General features: G+C 38.5%; 1 protein-coding gene across 2 annotated transcripts; it reads right to left on the bottom strand.

Moving 5' to 3' along the window:
* Positions 1-1811: 1811 nt before the first annotated feature.
* NADK2 (NAD kinase 2, mitochondrial) lies at positions 1812-15339 on the bottom strand (the record flags this gene model as incomplete). 2 transcript variants are annotated; one of them, XM_079549037.1, is made up of 9 exons in its annotated part: positions 1812-1950; positions 4184-4307; positions 4953-5006; positions 5093-5148; positions 6729-6895; positions 8952-9034; positions 9919-10055; positions 13859-13942; positions 15269-15339. In XM_079549037.1, 9 exons carry the CDS (start codon positions 15337-15339, stop codon positions 1812-1814), a joined length of 915 nt encoding a protein of 304 aa, XP_079405163.1. The 2 variants fall into 2 exon arrangements, with proteins under 2 accessions (XP_079405163.1, XP_079405164.1); XM_079549038.1 differs by having other exon boundaries at positions 6729-6824; positions 8956-9034.
* Between the last annotated feature and the right edge of the window lie 6940 nt (positions 15340-22279).

The raw sequence follows: 22279 nt of genomic DNA, 5'->3' as shown, positions 1-22279 counted from the left end.
CTCTTCATTCAAAAGTAGTTTGAAAAAACTCACTTTTGGAAATACATTTTTCCTAGTAGACAGGAAAAAAACTTTTTTTCAAGTCATGTGTCAGAAGAGTTCCTGCTGTAGAAATCTTCATTTTGTCAAATTCTGCCCTCTGATCTATGCATTAATCAGCACAGATTTTCAAAGGCAAAGTTCACAGTTTCTCTAAAACAGTATCTACAAAGTCACCTCCTCTTCTACAACCAGTTTTTTATAGCATACATAATCAGAGGCACATAAAACTATATTTGTTGTCAATTCAGTACCAGTTAGAATTCAGCATAAATTTTGTGGGGAAATTAACAGGGTAACATGTAAGTATTATTTGCACTCTAACTACAAGGGCTGCTCCAAAAGTAATGTCTCCTCTTTTATTACATTGGCCTGTTATGTCACAAGCAGATGTTGATGGTATGGCAGTATAGGAGGAACCTTCCCACCAATATTCCACTACATATTGTTGCCACGTGACAGATGGCAGCAGAGGGCAGTCTGACAAAATGGCACCTGACATGGAAGTGCAGATGAAGCAAAGGTTTGCAACTGAACTCCTTCATGTGCAAAAAGTGGCACCCACTGACATTCAATGACACTTCCTGAATGTTCAAGGAGAACAAACAATGGATGTGAGCACAACATGGTGAGTGGTATGTTTTAGCAGTGGCTGCAACAGTGGGTCATCATGCTGTGGTGCAGTTTTATGAGCAAGCCTGCATTCACTGCTGATCAGTAGTGGTGACTGTTGAGAAACAGTATTTTGTAGCTGAGAATTTGCTCGATCAAGAAGTGTTACTGTGCTCCTTACACCATTGTTGTTTCCACAGAAAGAAGCAGGAAGCATTCCTTTCACAGCAGCCTACATAGTAGGACTCAGCTGAGCGCATTTCATTATTCTGCAGTTGTAAAGAAACTCAGAAACTAAAACTTCAAATCATTCAACTTAAGGTCCGTATCTTTCTTTATGATAACTGCACACACTGTGAGTGGACATCTGCAAGCCATATACTCCATTCAATGAGGAACTGTCTTAAGCACATTTTCTGTAGTTTCATATTCATAGCAAAGGGCTCAATAAAAGCCTTAAGTTTCAAGTCTCCCTCTACTCAAAGAGCAAAGGAAGGAGCTACCTCACTGAAAATATGAAAGAGCTGGAAATTAAACCAGGCTTTCACTTTTGATACAAATCTACAAAGTAGAAAAAAAAAACTGGATGAGCCAAGAAATTTGTCATGAATCATATGAAACTACAAAGTTGTAAAATTTCTGAAAAGCATACAAAAGATTTGTGTTTTTATTACATCAACATTAGCAGTTACCAAAATCTATATATCCTTGCACCAAATCTCTAGATTTTGACAGTCAGATTTTCTACAAAAGTGGATGTATGAAGATATTTATTTTTTTTAACCAGTTCCACACTTATTAAAAAACTGTACATCTGAATATTGAGTGCTACTGACTTAGTATTTAAACCCATCTACCTATGGTTCAAAAAGATATTCTTTCACATTTGCCATACAGGTTAAAAAATGTCAATCTGCACTGAACTTAGAGGTAAGACTTCAGATACATTTCTTATACACCAGATGCAAAAAGAGCATAAATAGGCTTCCAAGATATCCCCAACCCAAGGAATGAAAAGCACCTCAGTTTTTCTCCAATTTCTCTTACAACCAAAAAAAAAGCCAACTTCCAACTTAATGCAGCATTATGATGTGCTGTCCTTCTCCAGGAGTTCTCTCTCTGGATCCAGAATTGCTTCAGCAGAAGACACTAGGGTCCTTTCATTCTTCGAACAGAACAGTGCACAGTGCATCCTCCGTATCAATCAGTATTGAAGCTATTGCGCCATCATTGAACTCAAATGATGTTCCTCCATCTATAACCATACATGCATCCCAACAGCGAGAACGGACACAGACTCTGCCAACAAAAAAATAGAACAGTTTAGAAGTGAGATGGTTCACAGAAGCACTTACCTGAACAAAGAGACTGTCTCTTGAATGTTTCTTTGCAGGATCAGTAATGCTGAATCATACAGGAGCATACGTAATAATATCACAGCAGAGAGAATTAGAGGACCTATTTAAAGGAAGGCTGTTACTCCAAAAGTCTGAGGACTCTTATAATGCTACACCTGAAAATGAAACTGGAGTTCAGTGCATTTTTAAACAAAGCTACTGATGATCCCATTTAATAAAGGTTTGCCTAATCTTTCACAGAAAAGAAATCTTACATAATTAGCATGATTTCAGTATCTTGGCTTTGAAGTTAAATGGAACATGCATTTACAACTAGCAGTATCTCAAATACTTTGGATATTACTGTATTCTGTTGTGCTGTATGAATCGTTGACAGAAAAGATAAAGTCATTTCAAACACAAGGCTGAAGGTCAGAATGCTTGCCACACAATTTCAGTAGTTATGGCAGCAATTTCCTTTTAATAATAAGAGTGTGACCAGTATGTTGTCTGGTTAACAGAAAAATTTTAAGGCAGCTCTTCTACAGCTGGTCCAGACAGAATAAAGCTACTAACCATCTTCTTCACTTATAAGTGAAATTAACATCTGTCAAGATTTCTTCTTTCAAATGTATAGCAAATTAGAATGCTCTTTAATATTGTTCTCAACAATTATTATTATTTATCTTAATATTGCTAGATGGGATCCAGGAGTGATTTCAGAAAAGCTGCAAGACTGCAGTCTTACATAGATGTGCCTGACTGTTCCACAAACAGGCCTTGGTCTAAACATGTTCTGATCTCCAAGATTTAATTGGCAATTACTCCAGTGACTTAAATCTTCATGAAGATCATCTTTCACAAAGATAAAAAAACTTGGAAGGAGGGCCCAAATGTCAAGCCAGTCTCTGCCAAGTCTGAAGCCTGGAGCCACATTACCCCGTTTCACTTTAGACAGTTAAAGTATCTCAAAAAAGAGAAAGAATAGCAATAGCAAGATTTTTAGCACAGAGCAAAAGACAAACCATGAGAGGCAGCAAAAACTACTTCAAGGAAAAAAAAAATGGACAGATACCCCTCTCAGAGGTATGTAGACATTTTTTACTGCAGGAGAGTTTCTATAGTATATCCTATCCCTGTTGACAGGACAGGAATTGATCTTGTAGCACTTACAGATGAAAATTCAGTTATTTATTTCTATTTTGAACTCTTCTTGTACCATCTCTCTAGGTTTATTCAACCTGGAAACCTCACAGATCAAAATTACTAAGAAGCAGTAAACATTTAAGACATTATAATCTTACTACGTCATAAAATGTTGCAACACAGCTGTGGCTCAAAAGGAGAATTCAAGTCTCCAAAGTCAGACCCCTTTGTTTTGACATAAAAGGTTGAATTAACATTTGGTTGATATTGACACACTGTATTGTTCTCAGCATAGTTACTCTAAACATACAATAACAGTTGCATATGTTTTTATTTACTTAACTATAGTGAGTTCCATAAAAAGTGCTCCATGTTAAAATGACTAAATTACAGAACAATTTAGTTTGGAAGGGATCTAGGCCACAGCCTTCAACTCAAAGCAGGCCTTACTTCAAAGATAGATTATGCTGCTTTCAGTCTTGCCTTCTCAAGTTTGGACTATTCCAAGAATACTACCAGCAGTCTCTCATCAGCCCATTCTACTGCCAGACCATTCTCAGTGAAAAATATTTCCTTATCAGAATTCTATAACATATAGGTCACGACTGTTGCCTCGTACCCTTCTGCTCTGAAGAGTCTTTCTGCTCTATAACTTGAACTGTATTCCCCCACTTAGTCTCGTCTTCTTCAGGCTCAGCATGACCTCCTTCCCATATGTGCCATGAGTTTCAGCCCCATAATACTCTTAGAGATCCATTCCTGAACTCACTCCAGTTTGTCAATGCCTGTCTTATAGTGAGGGCAATGGCATGTGCGCAGAACTGAGCACAGTGTGATTCTTTTATTCTGTAGGATTGTGTGTGGCTCAGATGTCATGAAAGCATAATGCAGCTTGGAAACCTCTTCTTCCTGTTCTTACCAGAACTATACTCAAGCCACTGAGAACACAAACCGGCAGTTGAAACACTTTAAGGAAAACTCTTGTGTTACCTACATACAGAAAATACAGAATGTAGAGATCTTCAGTAGCTGCTACGGTCAACACTTACTTTGAAGAGAAGCCACGCTGCCGACTGCTAGAGAAAACTCTGTTTACAATAGGTTCTCGGATGCTGAAAAACATCTTTGGTTCTTCTGGACTATAAAGCAGGGATTCATTGTAATCATTTGTTACTGTAAATAGAAATCAGCCATTAGTTTTTGTAGATAGAATTTTTCAGAAAAACACATTCGTCCAGGAAAGAACAGCTTCCCTATTTGGAGATATAATATTGAGACTTTTGAGACTTGCCAGATGTTTAACAGCCTTCACCTTTCAGGTGATTCTACAAGGCTTAAGTTCTATTCCATGACTTACATTCACTAATTTCTTCAACTGAGTAAGTATTTAATCTTTCAAATCTTAGGACAACTGAAATTCTCATGAAGATCTACACATTCTAAAGTCTAAATTACTGCTTTCATTTCAAGTCAGAGGTTTTTCCATCAAATTCATGTAAATAATATTTCTGAAAAAGATTAAAGAGGAAAAACTTCTTTACCTTGATGGTAATAGACCACAGGATCAAGCAGACAGGTTGTGGAGTCCCGTTCTCTGGAACAACACAGCTGCATGCTTTCCTATGCAATCTGCTCTACAGAACCTGCATTAGCATGGGAGTTGAACTATGCGATCTGCAGACCTCCCTTCTAACAGCTACAATTCTCTGATTCAGTAACATTGCGAGAGCACTAAAACAGCTGAAGTGGTGCTGAGAATATAAAAATGAACTCGTCAACATTTATGGTATCTTAATAAATCTTGCCTTTTTCACTAACCTTTTTGTACTAGTTCTGTGTTCAGTGGCATATTCAAACTTCCATGCTTTTTAGCTGTTGGAACAAGATTAAGAAGAGCACCTATTAGAGAAGAGTATCTTTGTGTGAACTGAGCCAGTGATGCCAGGCTGTTCACTCACCGATATTAAGAATCTCTTCAACAGCTTGATGTGCTACCTTGTTAATATTATAGGACCTAAACAGAAAAGTAGAAGTCTTGTTTGGTAAGCAATAAAATTAAAGGGAACAAACAAAAACCCCAAGTACCTTGCATACGGATTAAAAGTAGGTTTCAGACAATGGAAAAATTAAGAATGCTGTTAAGCATAGGCGGACAGCAGTTCTCCTCCTGGGACCAGATTCAAAAACTGACTGCTGCCTCTGTGCAGAGGTACTATGAACATGTCAGTTGCCTAGTTCTCAGTGCAGCTTACAATTCTCAGTCCAGGTCTTTTGTTATGGCTGTAAAACACCTTAAAATGCAACAGACATCCACATAACACACTACAGAAATGCCATGGGTGTTTTTCCAACAGTATTCCTCTTACACTTACTACCAATCTACAAACCTGAACAAATGCTGAGAAGAAATTGAGATGCATGGTTGTTCTCTCTCCTAACCAGTTAACCTGGCAGCTAAAGAAGTACTTGGACGTTTAAATTTAAACGCCTTGCATATTGAGGAGCTCTGAAATCTCAACAAGACCCCTAAACCAGACACCAGTTACAGCAAAGAAAACAGGAATCCTGGAATCCTCTGCTGAGATTGCTCAATAGAAAACAGGCAAATGAAATGCATAAGAACAGCTTTTGAACTATATGTTCCCAAAGTACCAAACACTAGGAGAGTTCTCCTAACAATCTGCCAGTTTCATTCTTGGCAGCCTCCAGGACAAAGTTATGCTGACTGAATACAAGATTCTGAGTTACAGTGAATATTTAAGCCCAGTAACCATGGGTACAGCATGAATATTCATTTTTCCAATTTCATTAAAAGCTTCAGTTTTAGTCCACCTTAGCTTGCCAGAAAAATCCAGCTTGTACAACCTTAAATGATAAGGATAGCCCATTTCCAAATCTTTCCCACTGTACAGAAAATTAAATTGATCAGATTTGCATGTAACACTACAGATTGTTTAAACTGCTGCTAAGGAAATCTACTCCTGTGATCAGTACAGCTCTCCTTGGATATATGCTTCTTCATCTAAGAAGAATATTTTGGCAAAAAAAAAAAAAAAAAAAAAAAAAAAAAAAAAAGTGCCTTTTCAGTTAAGTTTGAAAGAGACTTGGAAATCCAATAATGAAAAAATAGATGTGCCAGACAACACTTAAGTACAAGTCTTCCCATTGCTATTAAAGCTTCAGTCTTCATAAATGTTTTCCTGAGCTTCTTAATCTAAGCAGTTTAATTTTAACCAACGAGACTTCAGAGAAACCCACTGCACAGAGCAGGATCTCTCCCTCAACATTCCCAACCTCTCCTCTCTAAGGGCATACAAACTTTCGAGCAAAATTTCAGGTAAGCTTTTGTCACAATTCCTCAGCTCCTCATCCTTTCTATTCTTCTCACCATATCCATAAGGAAGAAATTCTCCTCTCAAACATCCAAAACAGCTTCATGCTATGTCTAACAGTGAGACTATTTAGACATAACTGATACACATTGATTATTCATAGCTCAACAGAGTCATAATATGGACAATATGCTTCAGCAAAGTAAGTCAGTCTACTTTATCTGAAACAATATTTTGTGTCAAAGCAGCAGCATGTACTTACCATGCTTTTGATCCTGTTCCTGTGCACACATTGAGCCCTGAACTCTTCTGCTTTTCCCAAGGACCATCATCAACTGATATCTCATAATAGGAGGCCCTATGAAGCGAGAATTTAAAACTGGGTTTGCAGGACTTAAAGTTCTCCCTGAATAAGACAGAACACACAGCCTTATCAGGCACATAAAAATTTACAGAGGATATTTTCAAATCTGGATGACAATTTCACAGGTTTTGTTGAGTACTTCAATTTGGTGGCCACTTTTCACTCAGTTTTATAGCAGTTGTTATAATGGACAAAAGCAATTTGCAGCATGAAGTTCTAGACAGTTTTCCTCGCAACCACTTTTAATATTCAATTCCATGTGAAGAACTCTGGATCATTTGGCAGTGACTTTGCATACGAGCAGGGTTTGCTGTACTCAGAAATGAAACTGCAAATACATTACCTTTCTCGTATAATTGTTGAATTACTGCATAAATTCTTATGCTGTGACTGGGTCTCAAAATTACAACAGGGAACACTAAGAGTAAATAATAGCATGGCTTCAAGCTGAATTCATGATCACTTCAGTAATTAAAAACCCACTGTGATTCTTCACAGACAGCTTGCTTTTTTTTTTTTTTTTTTTTTTTAAACTGCATTCAGCAGGTTTTTGAGTTTCTCCTCAAGACAAATTCTTCCTAAAACTCAGGTGTTCAAGTCGTGGGGCACAATCATCACTGGTATTATGATGTATCAGAGGATTCATGTAGCACGGTATTATTGATGTATCAGAGGATTCCTCATCTTAGGCCTATCACAACCAATCTCTCTCCATAAGCTTCAGAACTTCCAGTCATATTTAAGAACAGTTGTTGATGCCTAAAAGAAATAGTACGATACAGCCCTCAGATAAATAGATAACCCCTTGTAAACACATCCCATTCACTGTGTTCACATGACTGAACTTCTTAATAAAAGAAGTTTACTGAGCTTCTAGTGATTGATGTTTTGATTTGGACAAACTAAAAATACAAAGCTTGTAATACTTTCTTGTTTTCTCAACTGACATTTTGAAGATGCACTAGTACTTTGTCTTCTTATGCAGCATTTCAGCCTTAAAAATAAAAATTTATTTGAGCCTTAAAAATTAGACCCATCTGTGTGACATCATTACTGAAAGTCTTCAAGTCCTATTAACACAAGATTTATTACTAGAGATTTGTTCCTACAGGTATTGTGTTCTTCACTGCCTCTCAAAAATACTGAACTAAGGAACATAGTGTATTTATGACATTCAGATGTAGAGGGCTATTGTAAAGTGTTGGAAAGCATCTTTGTGTTCCTCTATCGTTGTACATTAAGTAAACGTTTTAGAATCTTGATAAAATTATATTTGATTAGTAGACAGCAATATATGTATCTGTTTGAGACTAATTCCTTCTGCCAGTCTGAGGCTGCAGTCCAGATGGAAGATAAAGCACTCATGGAACATTTATACTGTTTCCAGCAGCAATCACAGTGTCCCAGGCACTGTACAAACACAAGAAGATGTTACACACTAAAGTTTAAAAAAAAATACAGAATAAAATACAAGTAAAAGTTTGGTGAAGCACTGACTGAGGATCATGTTTTAACTCCTTCCTCAAAGCCCCATTCATATTCCCCATATCCTTCTTGTTATTGTTTGGCTAACAGAAATGCATTTATCTTCAGATAGGACAATCAAGAAGGTACATCGCATAATGCAGTACCATTATGTGATACAAACTGTCTTCTTAGAACAAGGACATTTTCCTGCAATAACAAGGCTTCAGCCAAATGCAGGGCTTCTAAATACAGAGGCAGGGAAAGAAGATATTATTAGTATTTCAGTTTGGTCATGCTAGGCTCATGAAGAGTAGACAATTCAAAGTCATCTTCTGAAATCTTCAGTTCACGGTAAAGACAGTAACTGAAAGTATATGATTACATAATAGCTAGCCAAGAAAGTAACAGACAAGAACAGAGGAGAGAATGGCCAAACTGGAGAATGGAAAAACAGATGCTTACAGCACTGCACTTTGCACTTAATTTCTGAATACACGCTTCATAACCAGCAGCAATCCAACCTACTGGATTCTAGATTGATAAACTAGAGCAGAAATTTGACAGCAAAAACATCATAAGTGATAGCCCACTACAGAGTTATGAAAAGAAATGATGCCAGTTGAGCCCCACTGCAACAACAACAAAAAATTACACATACCTGGATGAAAGAGATTCCCCAATGAAGACTTCATTGAGTGCTCTTACTGGTAAAAGATGTGGACCAGAAACATCAGATCCTGCAGATATTGAAAAGAATCATGTTAAATCATGGCTCCAAAGCCTAGATTTTCAAAAATAATCCATGATTCATTGGAAGACACACTTTACTGCCCATGTTTGATATTAAATGTTGGTTCTCAATGTCCAATTTTCATTTCAAGGACTTTTTCATCAGTTTAGTCTGTACCTAGTTATTGTCCTTTAGTGGAAAGTACAAGTAGTTGAACCAAGGTCAGAAAACCAATGCCACATGTTTTCAGACACTGCTTTGCCTGAGAACCAATGGGCAACCAGACTGATTATCTCCTTTTCTAGTCACTGACAGTGACTTAATAAATATTTTAGATTAAGTTCTAAGAATTAGAAGTTACATCAAAGGTAGTTTAAAGGAATTAATGAGTATTTCATAATGAACAGGATTTCTCAGTGAAGAAATACAGGACTGGATAAATGAGGCTCTTGAATTCTCAGTCCAGCATAAAGAAAACAATGGAAGGTGTTTAATGACCTAGGAATTACCCAAGAAGACATTGTCACTTGTCTTTTTTCATTTGCTTGCAGACAGACTGACAGCTTGTTTTTCAATTGTGAGGTAATCTACCTCAAATTTAGTAGAAGTAATGCAGAGATGCTTTCAGTGTGGACCTGCTGAATTCATGGTAAACTGTTCCTATGGTAACGCCAAGTAATCCTAAGAGACACCACTTAACAAACATAGAAGACAATCATACTCCCATCTAAAAAACCCAGAGCCTGAACCTTGAGCTAACAAGTATCACCACTTCCCACTTTTCAAACACAGTGACCACACTTCAAATATTTCAGTTCTTACAAATCTATGCCTCCTATTCAAAGTTATCATAGCAAAGTGATTACATTCTTGTCACAGACTTTAACCTACTTTGATCCTGGAATCTTTCATTTATATGAGCTCTGCTGTGTTGTTCTTGGCTCAGCTGCTGTTCATGTAAATCTACAGGGACAGGGTTAATACCAGTTCCTTCCAGGTACAGTCGGATTCTTTGTCGCCACTGCCACCTTAGGGAGGGGAAAAGTTTTTATCAGTATCCAAAATACTCATTACAGAATTAGCTAAGATCAGAGAGTCTTGAAGATACAAGGGTTGTACCCGTTCATTCACAAAGCAGAGCATCTTACAATTAAAGGCTAAATACAAGGTCACATTACAAGTTTTATAGCTTCCATATCACTTCTCTACTTATGAAGTTAATCATATCAAAATGTTAATACTTTACCCTCACCAAATTGCCAGCTAATGTTTTTTCTATGTGTAAAATAAGATGACACTGACCAAAATATGTCTTCAAAAGTTACATTATGCAGAATCACGCAGAATCACAGGTGTCAGAAAGGACCTTGAGATCATTAAGTCCAACCCCCTGCTAAAGCAAATACCCTACAATAGATCACAGAGGTAGGCATCCAGACAGGTCTTAAGTATCTCCCATACAAGAAGACTCCACAGCCTCTCTGGGCAGCCTGCTCCAGTGTTCCATCACCCTTCCCATAAAGAAGTTCTTCCACAAGTTTGTATGGAACTTCCTATGTACAAGTTTCAGGCCTTTGCTCCTTGTTCTATTGCTACACACCACTGAGAAGATTCTGACGTGATGCATTTGTCTCCCATCTCCCTTTAGATACTTACAAACATTTATCAGATCCCCTCTGACTTCTTTTCCCCAGGGTGAACAGACCCAGGTTACTCAGTCTTTCCTCATACGGGAAATGCTCCAAGGCCTCAAACATTTTTTGTGGCCCTCTGCTGGACTCCTGCTAGAAGATCCCTGTCTTTTTCCACTGGGAGCCTAGAACTGGACACAGTATTCTGGCCATGCTCATTTTAATCCACCCCAGGATCCCACCAGGCTTTATGGCCCTAAGGGCACACTACTGGCTCATGGCCAACCTGTTGTCCACCAGGACCCCCAGGTGCTTCTCTGTAGGGCTCCTCTCTTAATTAGTACTGATGCATGTGGTTATTCCTCCCCAGGTGCAAGACCTTACACACTTTCGTTAAACCTCATCAGGTTTCTTCCAGCCAATCCAAATAGAAAGACTACTTTCAATTAAGAAAGAAAAAAAATTATAGAACTGGACTATTACATCCCTATTCTGAGATCCTGTTACGCTGTTTACCATCACAAAACAAAGATGGTCTGATATAGCTTGTTCTTTATAAATCAATTGGATTGGTTGTTACATGGAACAAGGCAAATGCTAACAGATTTCTTCAAATAAAGTGACTTCCACATAGTTCAAGGATAAGGATTAAAAAAAAAAAAATCCTCTCTTTCCAGTCTCCAACATATATACATCACCATCCTAATAGTACTCTGAGCCATCAGAAGTTCTTTCAGACAAGTTGATCCAGGTATCCACCTAGCACAAAATTTCCTTCCAAATGAGTGTAGGGATGCCATTCAGAGGGACCTCAACAAGCTTGAAAGGTGGGCCTGGCTGAACCTGATGAGGTTCTACACAGCAAAGCGCAAGGTTTTGCACTTGGGCCAGAGGAATGCCAGGCATCCATGTAGACTGGAAGGAGCAGTTCTGGAGAGCAGCCCTGCAGAGAAGGACCTGGGGGTCCTGATGGATGAAAAACTGAACATGAGCCAGCAGTGTGCTCTTGCAGCTCAGAAAGCAAATGGTATCTGGGCTCCATCAGAAAAGGGGTGGACAGCAGGGACAGGGAAGTGATTGTCCTGCTCTACTCTGCTCTTGTGAGGCCCTATCTGGAATACTGTGTCCAGGTCTAGGGCCCCCAGTACAAGAAAGAGAGAGAGAGGGTCCAGAGGAGAGCCACAGAGATGATCCGCGGACTGGAGCACCTCCCCTATGAAGACAGGCTGAGGGAGCTGGGCTTGTTCAGCCTGGATAAAAGAAGGCTGCAGGGTGACCTCATTGCAGCCTTTCAGTACCTAAAGGAAGCCTGCAAACAGGAGGGGAATCAACTCTTTGAAAGGGTAGATAACTGCAGGACAAGGGGAAATGGTTTTAAGTTGAGGGAGGAAAGATTGAGGTTGGATGTCACGGGAAGTTCTTTACAAGAGAGTGGTGAGGTGCTGGAACAGGCTGCCCAGAGAGGTTGTGGATGCCACGTCCCTGGAGGTGTTCAAGGCCAGGTTGGATGGGGCCCGGGGCAGCCTGGTGTAGTATTAAATGTGGAGGTTGGTGGCCCTGCCTGTGGCAGGGGGGTAGGAGATTCGTGATCCTTGATGTCCCTTCCAACCCTGGCCATTCTGTGATCCTGTGATTCCTTAAGCTTAAATAAATCAGAGAACAACCACTCAAGTCCTTGCTTAGGAATATCAGTTTTCAAACTTAATCTGAAGCAATAATCAGAAAGATATTTTGTGTTTTGCCCTGGTGAGGCTTTAGTCCTGTTAGAGCAACAACAGGAGCAAAACAATGAAAATTTCAAGATGGCATCCAATAAAATGTTACAAGTGGCTAGAGTAGCAAGGGACTTTAACAGCTTTAACAAAACTACTTACCAAGATGGAAAGTTAAAAGCTTCTGCTTTCTAAGCCTGAGGACATTTGATTTGAAAAGTATCTTTTCATTTAGTAACAACTACTGAAACTCCTTTAGTTAGGTATAATCAAACCTGATGGCTATATTCACCTCATTCTAGAATTTTTCATGGCACAAATGCAAGAATGCTTCAAGCTACAAATTAAGTATTCTAAAAGTACAACAAAAAACAACTGCAATATATTATAATGTGAATGACTTGCTTCTGTTTGATTGCTTGCCATCACAGAATTATTTCTGGAATGTTAACACACCACATGACACAGTGTGGCCTGGTTCAGTCTAGTTCAGTGATAAGGGGGTGAAGGGACCCACAGACCCACACCCTGGAAAAGGAAGCAGAGGGAGGGAAGGAAAAAAAAAAAAGGTAGGGAGATGGGCCTAACAGGGAAAACAGTGGCAACAAGCTAAGAGGAAAAAAACCCTTTGTTTTCTAAATATAACAGTGGAATGTGACATAATATAATACAGTAGGATTGGAATTGAAACTAATAAATCAAATAAAGAGTTTCCAAAACTGAAGCCCTACTCTAATGCTATAGGCAAGACGGCTAGGGAGCAAAGAGGGCAGTCCGGCAACTGACAGTGCACTGAGTGATGCTTTGATGTGGAATACCAATCAAAAATCATAAAACCAGGACACCACAGAACCATGTCTTTTGTTTTAAATAGGAGACTGTGAAAAACTGTACCCTAGTTTGTCCTTTAAAATTCAAATTGCTTCCTCCTTAGTTCAAGTGAATTTAATTATTTTGAGAATATATAGTATTGAAAGCATCGAGCAACCTTTATGATAAAGAAAAGCTTTCCCTAAGACTACTCAAGTAACAAAATTTAAGTCACTGTACCTTAATCAGCAAAACCATCTACATCAAACTGACCACTTCCTAACCATGTAGGCTTCATCAGCTTCTATTAGCATCACCAGGCACTGTACTATGTAAAAGTGTACACTGTACACTGTTAGAATGCTCCTAAGTGTTGAAATATATAAAGCAAACACATCCGTCATTTGCTAAGTCAGAAAAGAAAATCAATTGGTGAAGGTCATACCAAATGCCTTTTTTTCCAGGAACCAGCAGCCAACTTTATCCTTTACAGTTCAGCACCACTCGGAACCACATGTTTTTCAATACAGTAAACATTTACACAGAATTAATAATTTGAACCATTACAATTTTACTAAGCATCACTTCTTCCTTACAGATCACACATTATTAAGCATTATCCAAACAATGTATTGTAAAACACACAAACAAAACAAAACAAAAATCACCAAATCATACCTGAACTCACCACGATAAAGCTTCTGTAGTGCTTCAGGAAATGAGTGTGTATACCTCACAGGCAAGCACAGGTGACCCTCCGATCTGGAAGCAAAAGAGAATAAAGGCACTGGAAAATGACAGTATACCAATATCTGATGCCTTTAAAAAAAAAAAAAAAAAAAAGCCTTTTGTTACACAAAGCAAAGCTAGACTTTTTACTTTTACAAGCCCATAGTATTAAAAGTACATCAGCAACCACACCCATCTTCCACCTCCTGTAGCATACACAAGAGGTGAGGATCTTATTTCCATATTTCTCCTAACAATGGGCTGCTCAGCTAGCAATCCTGCAATAATGTATACATTCCAAGAGTTCTTGTCACTGCAGTTCTAGGCAAGGAATTTAAAGTTAAAAACTTTGCCAGTTAGGAACAATATTTAACACAAGTTGGTGATACAAGACAGGCAGGTGACAGGCCTAAGATTAAATGAATGGCACATCCAAGCCAGAAAGCTAAACACTGTTTCATGAGTGGTACTTGATAACTTGAAGCAAGTTATTTGAACCCTGTTACTTAGACTTGATACTGTAGAAAATATATTAACAGATTTGAAAAATGTTTAAGAGAAACAAGGTATGGAGATTATTACAATATTTTATCACTGCTTTCTTATCTATCTACTATTATTATATATTTAATATTATATTATTATAATATTAATTTTAATATTATTAATATTATATTAATATAATTAACATAATTGATTTAATATTATTATATTAATATAATTAATATTATTACTATTTAATTGGTTATACCAGAAGCAAAAATCTAAATCTTAGTGAATTCTGAGTTTTTATCTGCCACCCGTTTGAAGGGTATTCCCACTGAGCAGTACCAATACACTGGATCCACCTGCCCAAAGCAATCTTACTGCTACGTGGAGTTTATAGAGGACAACTAAATGCCAGTAAGTGATTGAGAAGGCAACATCTTCCAAGGATGCTTCCCTTTAAGTAAGTGTTCAGGTACCACATTGAGTTGCTTTTGTTATCTAAGTCTCCTTTCCGTTCAGTACTCTATACCACAACCTCCAGCACCAAGCTTGTTGTCAGTAACACAAGTCACCAAACTCTAAGCACTTGTACATTTGTATGAAAGCACTGAATACAGTAATGCTTATCCAATACGCTGTAGTCCTCTCAGATGAGAGGGGACAACCCTTTCTGGAAACTTTTATAATGAAACTTTTTATAATATATAATAAAAAAATTATAATAATAATAAAGTTAACTTGATACCTACAATCAAGTACAATAGACATATATGTTGCTAAATGCCATGGGCATGCCACATGCATCATGAAAATAGATGCACATTATGCCTGATATTAAATGGAGCACTGCTTCCCCAAATGTGTTTTTACCTTTCAGGATCAGTATTTACTCCAATAACTGGTTTAAATTTATCAAAGACCTTACTGGCTGCTAACAGCATTGTACCATCACCTACAGAAAAACGAGAAGATGTTAGTTTCACTTTTCCTTCTAATCCAAATAGTCTCACATGTTTTGTAGCACATATCACCCTTAACCATCTATCTGTATTTACAGCCAATCAGCTAAGGGGTACACACAGACACACACACACACACACACACACCAAAAAAAGGACCAGAAAACTACTAATATTTTTAAAGCAAAACACCACCAACAAAATTCAAGATAACAAATGTGACTGGAAGAAGTTAGAAAAGAGATTTATGGAGGTTTCTATATACTTATTACCTACTAAGATTAATCATTTGGAAAATAATGCTAAACAAAATCTCAGAAGCCAGAAAACAATATCAGATTTTACAGTGATTCCTATCAAAGCAACAGCTCTAGTTTCATATCAGAAGGCATAATTTAAACATCTTATTTGGCTCCACATATCCATGTTTGGAAAAAAGTCTCGCATTAAATTGAGAAGGTAAATTGAGAATAAGCCTTTAAGTGCCACTGTTTCTTCAGATGTTAATATAGTTCCCTGTCAAACAGAAGAACAATTCTAATCCAAATCAGTCTTTACAACAAGATAGGAGCTCTGAAAATCTTTGATGTGCCAACTTCTCTCATAACTATGAGGGATGTTGCCACAGTCAAGCTGGCAGAGGAAACATTAACCCCTCATTTTAGTATTAAACTTTGAAGATTTGACTGAAATCTACAGCAGTATTATTGAGGTGTTTGTGGTATAAACACATCCCATAAAACCTATTTTGAGTACTAAGGGCAAAATGGACAGAAGACAAATGCAAGGCAGTGTTCAGGTACTGCCACAAATGCTTGAACATTACGTCAGAGCTCAGCAACACACAGTAGATTTTGCAGCAATTTATAAAAGCAAAACTGAATGACCAGCTGCAATCCAGTGTTAAAAGGAATCAATCAGGATAGCTGCTCTGTTGGTTCATTTAGAAAGCTCTAAGCAGTGGCAGAAGCGGCTCAGAAATTGCATACCTCTATCTATCCAAATAGATACGTCTGTCAGTCACTGGAATTAAATGTGAAAGAAAGAAAGAAAGAGTTTGGGAAGGGAAGGAAATGGCAGTTTGTTAGTCTCCACCTCACATTTCTCAAAAACAGAGTGAGGTAAAGGGCTACACATAATCACAGAAAAGTATTTTATCCTCTTCAGTAGATAGCAATAGAAAAGTCAACAATTTACACCATTTTACAAAAGACAACACTAAACATATCCAAAGTGGCCACGCGTTGCCTTTTATTTCCTACTGCCACATCTTTAGATACTGGAGAATTTGTTTTCAAGGTATGAATATCTCCAGATGCTTCATACTCTGCAAATTTTATTTGAAAAATGCATCTATGAAAACATAATGAAATACTTCATTTTCATAAAATCATACCTCCTGCAGATATAACAGCATCTGCCCATCGAACTGTCTCTTCATTATATTCTCGACGTTTAACAAGACGGACTTCTATCTTCTCACTCCTGAAAAGTGCAGAAAAAAGCCAGAATGTGTGCTATATCTTTTACTGTCACATCCTTCTGGAAAACTAGCATGTAGCTATGGACTAATTAAACTGTTATTTGGCTTAGAAGCATTTTATGCCCACACAAATGCTTTCTATCTTTTCCATCTGTTTTCAAGATAATCATTTTATGTGCTAGTTAACCAAACTGAACTAGTTCACATGTTTCAGGAATGACCGTCCATCCATATCATCCTGTTCTCAATATTCTTTTACTAAGACTTGTCATACAAAGCTTTTTTAACTGTTTTTTCCTGTTTATTTCGCACACCTATGTACAGTTGCAAGTTCTGAAATTCTCAGCATCCATGTATTCTTACCGTAAACTGTCTACAACATGCTCCACATTTTTTGTATGAATGCGATGCCGCTCTAATAGACCAGCGTAATTAGATCCCTTCAAGGCAAGCTGTAAGACAGAAAATGGAACAGTTAATCAAGAGCACTTACTGTAGCGACTAATGTAAACAGAAGCTACATAAAACTTACTTTATCTCATTATAAATATACATGTTTTTGTAAATGTTCCTTTGGTTACATCTCTGTATAAATCCCAGCCAGCTTGTGCTCACCAATTAAAGTAATTACACTGTCACAGTAATCAACCTCCAGGGCTGCACACAGTCATGCAAACAAACATGGTACACTGACCTCTATGCCACTGCAGACACTTCTCTAAATTCATGCATTTAAGATTCTGGGTAAATCTACATAAAACAGTTTTAGTAATATCCTCCTCCAGCATGTGATGAAAGCACTGAAATAGTTAGCTACTTACCTAAACTTCGTGCTAACCATAAGAGGACAACAGAAAAAGCAACACGAATGCTTAATTAAAACAGGTATCTCCAAAAGACTTATAGCATTAACCTTCAAACCGCATTTGAGTCAAAATGGAAGACTGCCAAATGGTAACAAAGGTAGCACTTCCCCTGCATCAAAAACAAAGCAAAACTTAAGGTAAAGCCACCTACTGCCTTCAATATTGGCCCTTGGTTCACTGACCAAATTTTTCAAAACTGTATCAGTAACAAGACAAACTGTAGTCAGCAATTGCATTCTATCACCATTCTTCTTGGAAGCAAAATAATTAAAATAATCTCAGGACACTCTTCAGACTGTGCGAACATTTGAAGTTCATATAGGTAAGACCTGAATGAGCAGGCCGGTAAGACCACTGCCTCATTACCCGATACTTTGTTTTTTTTGAACGAGCTTCCATTCAAATAATTCAGTCACTGCCTCTCTATATGTATTCTCCACCTCATTATTTAGTCTGTTCATTTGCTGCTGGTATGCCAAACACACGTCTGTATGCAGATTAAGCTGAATTTGGAAGTAAAAAAGGAAAAAAAGATGCTGTTAAGCGAAAGGAGTTAGTAACTACCTTGCTAATGAAAAAGATCCTGCTTGGAGCAGTAGGCTAGACTAGATCACTAGACTAGATCACCTCTTAAGATCGCCTCTTACGCTTCCATCTAACCTGAAGTATTTTAAGATGATATGCTGTCACCATTTCCCCTTCTCACTCTGCAGAGCAGAAAAAAATTCCTCCTTGAGTTTGTGTAGAGAAATTTGTCTGTGCCAGAAGCTTTGAAAAGGCATTTCCAGCTATTCATTTCTGTGCTTTTATACAAGGCTGCACTGCCTTCCAAGAACAAGCAGTGCCAGACAGCTGAATCTAATCCCATTTTCATATAGATTCCCATACCACAGAACTTGACAGCAAAGGAGAAAGGACAGGCAAAACATGACAATCACAGCTAACTGCAGTTCAATATCCAACAAACACAATCTTTATTTGACTGATAAAAATTGTCATGAAGAAATCCAACCATAAGCCACACACAAAGTGCTGAAAAAATTATACAAAAGAATGGAATTGGCTGTTCTGGAATTGCATCTTCATTCTGCTTAGTGGGTTTAGAATCAATGATTGAAACCTAGTAGAAATGAAATCCTCAGCTGGTTTTACAGCTGGGATGAGGAAGCCTTCTCCAATAGCAAGGGCTCCTAGGCTTTGCCTGGATGGCATCAACAGCACTACAGACAGCCAGTGTGGGCAGCTGCCAGCTGTGCTTGGTCATAAGCAAAGAAACCTGAAAACACCTTCACTGATCTTCCAGGTCATTGTGCTTGCTAGCACCACTTTGCTGGGGTGCAGGGTGTTAAGTCCCATGAATTGCCTTGGGTCTCCTCCCCACCTACAATGCTTACACATTCCAATTGACTCTCTGCACAAGAACTCATGGTGCCGCTCTGAGGAGCAAAGAGGTCCAGATATGGGCAGGGGGAAAATCACAATGCTGCAGACAGATACAGCACTAATCACTGCTGGGCTAGTTCTCAAACTTATAGAATCCATCTGGAGTGGAAAGGAGAAAAGAAAAATGTATGTATTTTCTACCCACAGACCCCTTAGCACCAGAGGTCTGATTTGCTAAAATTTGGATTTTCAATCATACTTTCTGGAGCACTAACTGACCTTGTTTTACAACCAAAAAGAAATCGAAAGCAAATAAATGCTACACTCAAAAAATCTACAGGGTTACAAGGTCAGGGCTCCCATTCACATCTCCTCTGGAAATGTACACTGTGAATAAAACACAGTCACCAAATCAGTGCCTGACTAGCAGACACTTATTGCAGCATATGTTTTTCAGACTGCTGATTTCACAGATTATTTACTTCCACACATGAAATACAAACTCCATCTTGCAATTTTATTTACCTTATTCATTTGCCAGATTTGCCAGCAAATGATCTTTCAGCTTAGTCCAAGAAAGCTTCTGCCTCAGAACAATGAGCAAGAAATGAATCTCTGCATGATTATTGATGTTAGACAGCTATTCTACCTAAAATTTTCTTTCTAGACACATGGTGCCTTGCATTGGATTTGAGATGAGTATACAATTGATCACACTTCAATATGTTAGCTGTTGGTGAGCAGCACTTACACAGTGCCAGAGAGGTTTCAGCTTCTCCCCTGCTGGTGAGGGGCTGGGTGTGCACAAGGAGCTGGAAGGGTCAGAACCAAGATAGCTGACCTGAACCAAGAGGTCACGGCATCACACTGAACAATAAATGTTTGGGTAAAGAAGAAGGAAGGTCAGGTATTGGAGAGATGGTCTTTGTCTTCCTGACACACCACTACATGTGCTTAGCCCTGCTGTCCTGGCACCTGATTGCTGATTAGGAACAGCCAATAAATTATTCCTCACTGTGCTTTGCTTCTGCGTGCAAGGCTTCTGCTTTGCGTGGCGAACTGTCTTCATCTTAACCAGGAATTCAAGCACTTTTACCTCCCTCATCCTGTTTTACATCCTGAACAAGTGGCCCTGTGCTGAGCTGTCTGATAGTGTAACACCACAACACAACCTCCTGCTTGATCATTTTTAAAGAAAGCCTGATTTTTCATAGAGCACCTTTAGCAGCCATTTAGACAGGAGACAGTTGCTGGAGGCTGCCTTCCTTCTCCAGCCTTCAGCCTGACCCCATGGGGCCTGAGCTGCACAGCCACTGCCCCAGGGCCTCACAGGCCCCATGCGACAGCACTGCACTGACAGGCCAAGTGCCACACAGCTGGCAGCACCAGGACTCCTGCTGCTGTCCACATGTATTTTAGAATCCTGCTTCTGTGTACGTGAGTTACTATCCTTGCAATACAGAAGGGGGAAAAGAAAAGCTAAAGTTTTACTGATGTTTCCTAAGCTAACCATGTAGGATTGTAGAAAAGTAAACATGAATGTTGTCCAGTGCAAAGCCATGAACTGATCATCTTCTACATTTTATCCTAAAACCTTAAGATTAACAGTAGCTTTTCAGATGCACATAATGTACCTATTTATACTGTAAGGCTTATTCAGAATTTGCAACACTGACAAAGTCTTAAGTTGCTACTGCAGCAGGATGGAGGCAATGCCTTAGTGACCTCTGCTCATTTTAAGACCCTTTAGGAGTCAAACTAGGAACAATCGCACAGACTTCCACAACAAACCTCCCCCCTCACACACAAGAAGCAAAAGAACAGATTACTAGTTTCCTACCTATCCAACTTCTGTAGAAAGAATCACCAAACAGATTGAGAATGCAGCAGCTGAACACACAAGCTTTAATTTTAGCTTTAAGATAAAGGTGTTATAATCACTATAGATAAAGTCTAACAACTATTTCTAAGCAAAGCACAGTGTTATTAAAAGCCTTGTATTCTCAAAAATTTTCTCTAGATTAATATAATCTCCCAAGTCAGATAGCACTCTTGCTTAAAAAAGAAACAATTGATTTTGATGACACTATGGAAAATTGTCCCTTCTTTTTCCAGACCTAGAAACAGCTTTGAATGTAGCATGCACTTCAGGCAGTACACACTTCTTAGTTCCCTTGACCAGTAAGGAACACTGACTCAAAATCTGCTTAGAGACCAAAGTCTGAGTCTAAAATTGCACGCAAATCATCTTCCTATGCTCTTATGTTAAATACTAGACAAATTAATGTGTTGTGTTAAAAACAAATTCATTTTCATCAGCAGTAAGGAAGACATGGAGCTTACCCATTTCTCCTCACCTGTATGTAAAAGTCTGACAACATATTTAAGCTTTCCTATTTTCTACTATAGGAAGTTCTACTATATTTGTAGATAAAGAGGGAATGAACGACAGCTCAGTTTCCAGGCTTTAGAGAACAATGGGCAAAAGACAAGAAGACAAAGACTGAGCACTTATTTGTGGTAGAACCCGCCTAGTAGAAATGTCCATTCCTTAGACTTTGGGATCATGCCACAAAAAAAAAGGGTCTGCTCAAGACACAGCTCTAAATCTCTGGGGCTTCTTCAACCTTGGCTGGAATCAACAGGGGCTTCAGCTCTCTGCTTTCATACAGTAGGTGTCTGGGTCTGAGGATGACAACAGACATCATGGTGTCAGATCATGACCACCTTCAGCTTCTGTCAGATGAAGACCAATTACCCAGACAACAAACAGTGACCACTCACAAGTTTCAGCTGCTGTATTTATTTTACCAATGATCCTGCCTTCATGGGATTCACCAGGCCTCAGCCTTTTCAAATTTCTTAAAGCTGAAGCATGTTCTCCTACTTGCTTCTGTACTACATATGCCAAATTTATCCAAGCTGACCCTCTATGCTTTTGTTAGAGAAAAAGAAGAAGATTGTGTAGTCATCAAATTTAGAAAAAAAATGAGTCCAATTTACATCTTCATTGAAGAAGACCAGGCTCACTGAATGGATGTTTTGTCTGATTAGGCTATGGCTGAAGCTTTTGATAGCAATATGACAGGCTTCAGCAGAGTCATGCCTGCAATATGAGAGCATGAACCCATCCGGGGTCACTCAGACCAAGCAGATTGACCTAACAAGAGTCCTGAAGCCCTCTCTGAAG

Source organism: Tetrao urogallus (genome assembly GCF_951394365.1).
Source record: "Tetrao urogallus genome assembly, chromosome: Z".
NCBI classification, from domain to species: domain Eukaryota; kingdom Metazoa; phylum Chordata; class Aves; order Galliformes; family Phasianidae; genus Tetrao; species Tetrao urogallus.
This window is presented reverse-complemented; position numbering and strand designations above follow the sequence as displayed.